The sequence below is a fragment of the Mesocricetus auratus genome, unplaced genomic scaffold (genome assembly GCF_017639785.1).
Source record: "Mesocricetus auratus isolate SY011 unplaced genomic scaffold, BCM_Maur_2.0 Super-Scaffold_100013, whole genome shotgun sequence".
Taxonomy (NCBI): Eukaryota; Metazoa; Chordata; class Mammalia; order Rodentia; family Cricetidae; genus Mesocricetus; species Mesocricetus auratus.
The window spans coordinates 74,482,500-74,491,532 of record NW_024429196.1 but is presented as its reverse complement, the minus strand read 5'-3'; the positions used below and the strand labels follow the sequence as shown (position 1 = coordinate 74,491,532).

General features: G+C 44.0%; 1 protein-coding gene across 3 annotated transcripts in view; it reads right to left on the bottom strand.

Annotated features, from left to right (window-relative positions):
- The window catches only part of Simc1 (SUMO interacting motifs containing 1), a 28,688-nt gene that overhangs the window by 1,115 nt on the left and 18,540 nt on the right, over nt 1-9,033 (bottom strand). For 2 of the 3 annotated variants that reach the window (XM_040755994.1, XM_040755995.1), the window contains 4 exons: nt 6,515-6,667; nt 4,721-4,849; nt 2,552-2,708; nt 2,364-2,448 (listed from right to left, as the gene is read on the bottom strand). In XM_040755994.1, the coding sequence (XP_040611928.1) occupies nt 2,364-2,448; nt 2,552-2,708; nt 4,721-4,849; nt 6,515-6,667 (524 nt within the window). Of the gene's footprint in view, nt 1-2,363; nt 2,449-2,551; nt 2,709-3,524; nt 3,801-4,720; nt 4,850-6,514; nt 6,668-9,033 lie in introns of those variants that run through there. The other variant, XM_040755996.1, reaches the window with a different exon arrangement.

Below are 9,033 nucleotides of genomic sequence, written 5' to 3'. Positions count from 1 at the left end.
GAGGACATCAGATTAAACGAGTTATGAGGCAGTTTTGAATTGCCTGATGTGAGTGTGGGGACTGAACTGCAGTACTCTGGAAGAGCAGGAAATGGGTCTTACCTGCTGAGCAGTCTCTTCAAGAAACTTTACATAGGAAAATAGTTTCTTTCACTTGATGTAAACAGTAACTCTACTAAATTAAACTATAATAACCACTTAGGGAAAAGTTCATTTTTTAAATTATTTGTGTGTGTTTGGGTATGTCTTTCATTGAGGGCTCTAAAAAATGCAGTCTATAACTACTGTGGCCTGACAATGTACCCTTTGACATCTAGTTGTAAGGACTGGGGTGCAGGTAAGTGGGAAGTGCTTTTCCAGCATGCAGGAGGCTTGGGTTCACTCTCTTAACATCACAACCCCAGACCCCTGAAGTTTTAGTTTTAAAAGAGTATGAAACAGGAAAGGCCCTGTCTGCTCCCCAGCCAGGCAGACAGGCAGGCTGAAATTAAGATATCGGTGATGGAAGATTTACTTATTTTTCTCATACAAGAGTAATCAATTCTTAAGTTACGTATCATCAGCACTGTAGAGATACGAACCTAGAAGCTATGTGTAGCTCACCCTATAAACTAGAACTTAGGAGGCCAAGGCAGGAGGATAGCCATGAGTTCAGGGCCAGCCTGGGTGGGGAAGAGAGAGAGATATTTTAGCGCTAGTATTTAAAAAATGTCCTACACAGCATTCTTTGATGCAGAGCTGTGTAGGTCTGTCTATGAGGTCTCTTTACTTTCTATGTAACATCACTGAGTTAAAATCAACTTCAATAAGCATGGGCAAGTAAAATTTCCTCAATACTATGTGAGGATAATCTACAGACACCATGATAGATAATGCAACATGGATTTCCTAAGATCAAGGACATTTACTATTGTAACTTAGTGTAATTAATAAAAATAAGCAATATTAACAATAATATACACTGCAGATTCCCCAGCTGTGTTCTTCATTGTTGTAGTACTGGGACTGAACCCGTGTCCTTGCATGTGTTAGGAAGTGCTTTGCTGCCTCCACCTGAGTGCTGGCTTGTGCTGTGCTGGGACTGAACCCGGGCTTCATGAATGCTTGGAAATCACCCAACCAACTGAGCTGTAGCCCAGCCTTTCTAGTTATCTATTGACATGCCCATTCTTCAGCTTTACCGAGGTCCTCAATGATAATAAAGTCATTCTCACTTGATGAAGTCATTTGACTATGATCCTAGCCAACACGCGTGGCCTGATACTACCCAGTCTAACTTTCCCAGCAACTCTGGGAGACTTTAAGACTTTAAGGTTTCCCTTGCCACAGCCCTGGGGATTGAAGCCAGGAACCCAGACATTCAAGGCAAATGCTCTAACCGTGAGCTGCAGCCCCATCCATCTCAGGGCCCTTCGTGTCCTGTACAGGGCGTGTGTCCGTCTGGCCTCAGATGTGCTCTGTGTTTGTACTGCAGTGGCAGCTGTTATGAGAAGTCGGTTCACGACGGGATGACTTTTGCTTATCTGTACAACCTCCTAACTGGGGGACCACTGTATTCTGGCCAGTGTAACAAAATGCGAAGGTTTTCACATCACCAGTGATTCCAGCTATGCTCCCAGTAGCTGTCATCAAGGAACAATGATCTAAAATTTTTATTTTGTTATTGTTATTATTGGTTTTTGAGACAGGGTTTCACTGTGTAGCCCTGGCTGCCCTAGAACTTGCTCTATAGACCAGGCTAGCCTCTAATTCACAGAGATTCACCTGCCTCTGCCTCCTGAGTTTGAGATTAAAGGTGTGTGTCACCCCCACCCGGCTTCTATTTTTAAAACTTAAAAAAACAACAAAACTTACTTTTATGTGTGGGTTTTTTTTTTTTTTTTTTTTTTTTTTTGGTTTTTCGAGACAGGGTTTCTCTGTGGCTTTGGAGGCTGTCCTGGAACTCGCTTGGTAGTCCAGGCTGGTCTCGAACTCACAGAGATCCGCCTGCCTCTGCCTCCCGAGTGCTGGGATTAAAGGCGTGCGCCACCAACGCCCGGCATGTGTGGGTGTTTTGCTTCCATCTCTGTGCTATGCCCCGGAACTGGAGTTACATTTGTGAGTTACCATGTGGGGGCTGGGAATCGAACCTGGCTCCTGTATAGGGGCAGCAAGTGCTCTTAATCATTAAGCCATCTTTCCGGCTTGTATTATTATTATTTCTGAGACATACTGTTACTATATAGCCTTCATCTCTTTTTCCTTCTGCCTTAGTTCCTGGGTGCTGGGGTATAGAATGTGGTGTGGCTTTACTTAGGTAACAAGTGAGAATTCGCTGAGAAACTGCCCTGTGGTAATGTCCACCGTGAGACTTCTCACCTTACCTCTCAGCACATGCTGATAACTGGACAGCAGGAACTGCAGATGCTCCACCAGCTCATCCCATGTCTGCCACTGGCTCTTATCTGACTGCAGAGACAGTAAATGCAGTGGTGACGGATGCTTGCCATGTGCTCAGACAGCAGGGGTGGGGGTGCTCTGGGCGAGGAACCAAGGAGAAAGGAGGTTGTACCTGACACTTGAGCAGAGATGTGGAGTTGTTCAGGAAATACAGGGCCTGGGCCAGAGACAAGGGGAGACGGGTGGGTGTCTCACAACTGTGGAGGAAGATGATCTCTAACACTTTGCAGCGCAGAAGGTGGCTTTCCATAGTAGTAAAGAACATCTCCCTGTGTGGAGAAGAGGGAGTTAGGCAGGAGTTTGTTCCGAGAGCATATGGTTTGTTTCCCCATAGTGTTCTGACATAATGGAGGTCTACACAATCACATGCCGTGACAGAAGTGACTTACAGGACAAGAGACAGCCTGACACTTGGAAAAGACAAAGCCAGGTATACTGGTGCACATCCAGAGAGGAGGCAGGAGGATCATGAGTTTGAGGCTGGCCAGTCAGGGACCGAACCCAGGCGGGCCTGTGCTTCAGCATGCTGTCTGCCACTGAGATGGCCCCTTGACCTAAAAGTCCTAATGCTTTCATCAAAGATAATATACTCGAGGAAAACGGAACAACTTTAAAATACATAAATAGTGAAATAAAAACAAAATCAAGATAACTAAGACAATGTATCAAGGCAGGCATAATTCCCCATATGAAGAGAAGAGGAATAATTATGATTATCTGAATAGATGCTGAACTCAGCATTTATTTATTCTTTAGAAACTACCAGTGAAGTAGAAATAGAACTCTTCCTCAGCCTGACAAAAGGCACCTACAGACATCTGTAGCTCATCTTACATGTGATACTCAAAATCTTACATGTGATACTCAAGACTGAATGGTTCCCCTAAGGTGAGGAATGAGGCAAGATGTCTGCTCTCACCATTTCTCTCGTACACTACTTGAAAGTCTTGGAGTAAGACGAGAGAAACAGTCAAAAGTCATACAGATTGTAAAGGAGGATGTCAAACTCAATTTGCAGACAACATAAGTATATGTAAAAAGGGCTAAGAAAACTACAAAAAGACAAAAAAAAAAATCCTAATAGGTGAATTTGTCAAGTTTGCAAGATTTTATTGCTTTAAACAGTAAGGAAACCATCTTTCACCTTCATTTTTTTTAACACATTTTATTAATTTTGTCTGTGGGTCTTCATGTCATGGCATGCGGGTAGAAGTCACAGGACACCATGTTGGACTAAGTTCTTTTCTTCACTGTGCAGGGTCCAGTAACTGAACTCACACTGACAAGCTCAGCAGTGGGAACCTTTACCTAGTGAGCCATCCTGCCAAGGCTGCAAGATTTTATATAGTATCAACAAGCCACTGGAAAATGACAAGGCAGGCATTTATCAGGACTCATGAATACTACCTATGTAAAACTTTATAGTTTAACAGAAAAAAAACCCCCCACAAAACTACAAATTGCCGGGCAGTGGTGGCGCACGCCTTTAATCCCAGCACTCGGGAGGCAGAGGCAGGTGGATCTATCTCTGTGAGTTCGAGACCAGCCTGGACTACCAAGCGAGTTCCAGGACAGCCTCCAAAGCCACAGAGAAACCCTGTCTCAAAAAACTAAAAAAACAGAAACAAAAAACAAACAAACAAACAAACAAAAACCCTATAAATTACACCCGAATTAATAATGAATAAAGTAAAGGGTACTTCATATATCTTCTAGTATAATTTGGGTGGGTGGCTAATCTACCCCTCCTGAGAAAATATTAGTGTTAGCTTTTAATTATTTTTGTTTATTCCAAGTCTAAGCTTGAAGGATGATTTGTTAATCAAATCAATATGGTAGGGAGATTCAGGGTCCCCTGCCAGGATCCTGCTTCTTCCCAAGGAACTAAGCCGTGACTACAAATCCATCCATTATTTGGGAACCTCCTCCTTTCATCCCAAAGACCTAAATAGTCCCTTACTCCTTTCTTCCTTTTTCAATTAGCTTCAATTCTGTTTCTGGAAGGCAAAGATTAAAAAAAAATTAATAAGAAAATGACTTGCTGCCAGGCATTGGTGGCGCACACCCTTAATCCCAGCACTTGGGAGGCAGAGGCAGGTGGATCTCTGTGAGTTCGAGGCCAGCCTGATCTACAGAGCGAGTTCCAGGACAAATCCTGAAACAATACAGAGAAACCCTGTCTTGAAAAAAAAAAAAAAAAAAAGAAAGAAAATGATTTGTTAGTTCTCCTTTAATGGAAAAATTAACCAAAACCAAAACAAACTGATCAAACTAGACTTACCTCTGACTCCTCTCAGGAATGTCCAGCACAAACCCAAACATCATCTCAGCTATTTTATTGGAGCTGCAGGTAGGAGTCCTGTCCACCTCTACAGCAATGGACAACATCCTCTGAAGTTGACACACAATCCTGGAGCCAGAACACAGGGGACCAGTGAGTGGAAAGACCTGGTGAGAGGTTTCCTGAAGCTGGAGGTCCCCACCCACCAATGTGTACCAAGAACACACTGCTGGGTATGGAGGTGCACACCTTCTATTCCATCACTCAGAAAGCAGAGGCAGGTAGGCCTTTGTGAGTTCAAAGCCAGGCTCGTCTACATAGTGAATTTCATATGAGACTGTTAGAAACAAAACAAAACAAAACAAAAAAAAAAACCCCAAGCAAACAGCAACAACACAACAAAAGAACAGATTATTAGAGGGTTTACAAAGCACACATCAGGCCAAGAAGAGTAACCCAGTTATTAGCTTGTTTTCACTGAGCAATTCATCCACCTGATTTCTTTTGCCAGGTCATATGTGAACCTTTTAGAATGACGGTACACTATATAAATAAGATGCTCTCAAATTAAAAGCAGAACCATACAATCCGTAGGGTCTAGAGAACTTTAAAGACATGGTAACTTTCCCATTTCATAAATGAAGAAACAGGTCCAAAGTGACTAACTTCATTTTAATCTCTTTGTTCTAGAAGATGGCATGCATCTGCCATTTAATTTTTATGAAATTAAATTTACTTAAGTCCTTTTATGCATGAATATTTTTTGGGCAAATATGTCTATGCACCATGTGTATGCCTAGCTCAGCAGTTAAGAGCACTGGCTGCTCTTCCAGAGGACCCAGGTTCAATTCCCAGCACCCGAATGGTGGTTCATAACCACCTGTAACTCCAGTTGCCGGCAATCTAGAGACATTTCTGTAGCCCTGCCAGATAAATGTTCTAGCAGTTCTAATAACTGGTTTAGAATATCCCCTACTGGACCTTCTTCTCTCTCACCAGACGGAAAGATAGGGAGAGAGGCCGAGACCCAGCTGGGAAACTGAGCAACACTTCAGAAGGGTGAGTCTGGTTTGACATCAGTCACTAAACACATATGATGGAAGGACAGTGTTTCAGAAACAACAACAACCAAACCAAACCAAACCAAACCAAAACAAAACAAAAAAAGCAAATGGCAGGCAGTGACAAAATAATGGACAAGGGTAGGCCAGATTCTGGCTCTACAATGACTCATTTATAAGTTACCATATTGTCTCTGTCCAAATCTAATCTTTTTTTTAGACATAAGGACAATTTTATTAGAGTTTGAGAAAAAACAGGACAGGCAAGTGAGGTCTTGGCAGCCGGCCAGTTGGGAGGTAGGAGATGGATCAGAGTTAGAAGTCGAGGGGCAGGAAGGCTCATCAAGGGAAGTCTTTGAGTAGCTACAGAGGATGGGGGTGTCTGAAGAGGGAGCTGCTGTCCAGAGGGTCGGCAAAGCAGTCTTGGTTAGTAGCCACAAAAGGGAGCTGGAAAGAGGGGAAGCGACACTCTGAATGAGAACTGGAAGGCGCAGGCATGGGGCTTAGCAGCAAGGGCCTGTGAGCAGCAGCCCTCCCCTTCTGCTGGTGGAATCCAGGTCCTAATGCACACCTCACAAGGATTCCACCATAATTATACTCCTAGTCTAGATGAAGAGAATCAGTCTGTTACAAGAGTCGGTAATCTGGGCCAAGCTGTTGTGTGGGACCAGTCCTATTCTTTAAATACCAAGTCTTTAGAGCCCTGGGAGACAACCCCTTGCTCGCTCCTTACAGCTGATTGGTGTTCCTGGACAGGTTAGGCTGGGGAGACAGGTGGTCACTGCCAGCTTGCAAGACTCCTGTTCCTGAAGAAGTCTGAGTACCATCTGGGGGCTGCGTTAGTTCATTTTCAGTCACTGCTTTGACCAGCCACTTGATAACATCTCTGGAATACAGAAGAGGTAAGAAAGAAAAGGTATGCGCTGCTGTTTTATGTTCCGACTTGCATACTTACACTGGGCTCCCAGAAGAGTCCTAGGAGACTCCTCAGAGGCAGCCAAGGACTTTTAGGTTTATATATATACACACATACACACACACACACACACACACATATATATATGTTTTTTTTGAGGCAGGGTTTCTGTGTAGCCTAGGTGTCCTGGAACTCACAGAGATCTGTCTGCCTCTGCCTCCCTAGTGCTGGGATTAAAGGAGCACACCACCACTGCCCAGCTATTTTTAGTGTTTAAATAAGTCTAATGAAAATCACACATTTAACTGCAGCCTGGTTATAAATCAAACTGAAACATAACCCTCCTTCTGTTTGTCTTCTTCTGTGTCCTGGAGGCTGAGCCTAGGCCTTGTGCATGCACATTAGTCAAGCACTCTACCCCTGGGCTGTCTCCAGCCCTGGAGACTTTCCAGAAGTCATGTATTAGTTACCTTTACCATTGTGTGCCAAATCCCTGAGAGATACCGTAAGGGAGGAGGGATTTACTCAGCTCCCAGTTTTAGAGGGTTGGTCAATGGGTGCTTGGACATGTGCAGTCAAGCAGAAGAACATCCTGGGAGGGGCCTGTGGCAGAGGCTGCTCTTCACTTGGTGGAAAAAACACGGAAGAAGGGGATTGGAGCAAGTGGCCAGTGTGAGCTGTAATGTCCAGGACAACCCCATCCCATGACCTACTTCCCACAATGAGGTCAGCACCTCTAACTAATACCAGTGTATTGTGAATTCATCAAATTATTAACATCCAATTGGGCAGAGCCCAAGATCTAACTACCTCAGGAACACCCTCACAAACCACTGAGGTGTGCTTCCCACATGCCCTCAACTGGACAGTCAAAAGTGGCAGCGCAAACTGTAAGCACAGAGAAGCCCCTCTCGGGTAAAGACTGTCTAGCGAGGTGGAGAGCGGGGCGTGATGACCAGGGGGGTCCTCACCAGCTCCACCATCATGCGTCACGTACGAAGGTGAGAAGTAGGTTGGAGGGCACGTAGTGCGGACACTCTACACAGGGCTTAGGCTCTGTCAGCGAGGCAGAAACAGCTCACATTGCTAACATGTACTTTGTTGGTTTTCTCTGTGTAACAGCACTGGCTGACCTGGAACTTGCTTTGTAGATCAGGCTGACCTAGAACTCACTGAGATTCACTATTGCTTGCCTCTGTCTCCCAAGTGCTCAAAGGTATGTGCAACCAGCCCTAAAATTTATTTTGAAGATTACTGATGACTTAAGTAATGAAGATAAAATAGTTGAATACACACAATTGTTTTCCTCCTAAAACTACAGTAACTCTAGAGAAAACAGAATTGTAAAGTATTGAGCTGGGTCCACACCTTTAATTCCAGCACTCGGAGGCAGAGGCAGGCAGATCTTATGAGTTTGAAATCAGCCTGGTCTACACTGTAAGCTCCAGGCCAGCTGTATAGAGAGACCTCTGTGTCTTAAAAAACCAAAAATAAAAAAGGAACCAGAGACCTAAATAACCAAAACAACCCCACTCCCCTGCCAAAGGCAACCAACCTGGGGATAACAGTTATCATGTACAAAACAGAGAACAGTTATCAAAGATAAGGGATGTGTGGGCTGCAGCCCCTTTCTTTGTTTTTCTCTATACATTATTATTGATGGAATTTAGACGGCTCTATTTTTAATCTTATGTGTATGCTTATTTTAACTATATGTATGTCTATGCACCACATATGTATATGCCTGGTGCCCAGAGACTAGAAGGCTATCTTCTAGAACTGGAGTTACAGACGATTGTGAGCCACCATGTGAGTGCTGGGAATTGAATCCATGCTCTTAACTACTGAGCCATCTCTCCAGCCTGCTTCTGATTTCCAAAGATTTATTTATTTATGTGTATGAGTGCTTGATGTGCATGTCTGCCTGCATAACAGAAGAGGGCAGCAGATCTCATTATAGATGGTTGTGAGCCACCATGTGGTTGCTGGGAATAGAACTCAGGACCTCTGGAAGAGCAGCCAGTGCTCTTAACCTCTGAGCCATCTCTCCAGCCCTGCTTCTGATTTCTTAACAGCACTTTTGACAGCTAGAAGACAAATTTCTTCAAAGTTCTGCACAAAATTTATTTTTAAATATCTAAACTAAACTAAAATAATTAACCCTACATGATCAGATCCGTTCTTCTGACTTTCCAGCGTTTGGTATTTATCCCATCCCCTCGTAGTGTTGGGTTTGCAGTGACTGGGGACACCCAGCACATTAGTGTGTCTGTAGAGAACTTCCTAAAATACCTGGACTTCACACTCAGGGGGGCTCCTCTCTAAGGAACGGCCAA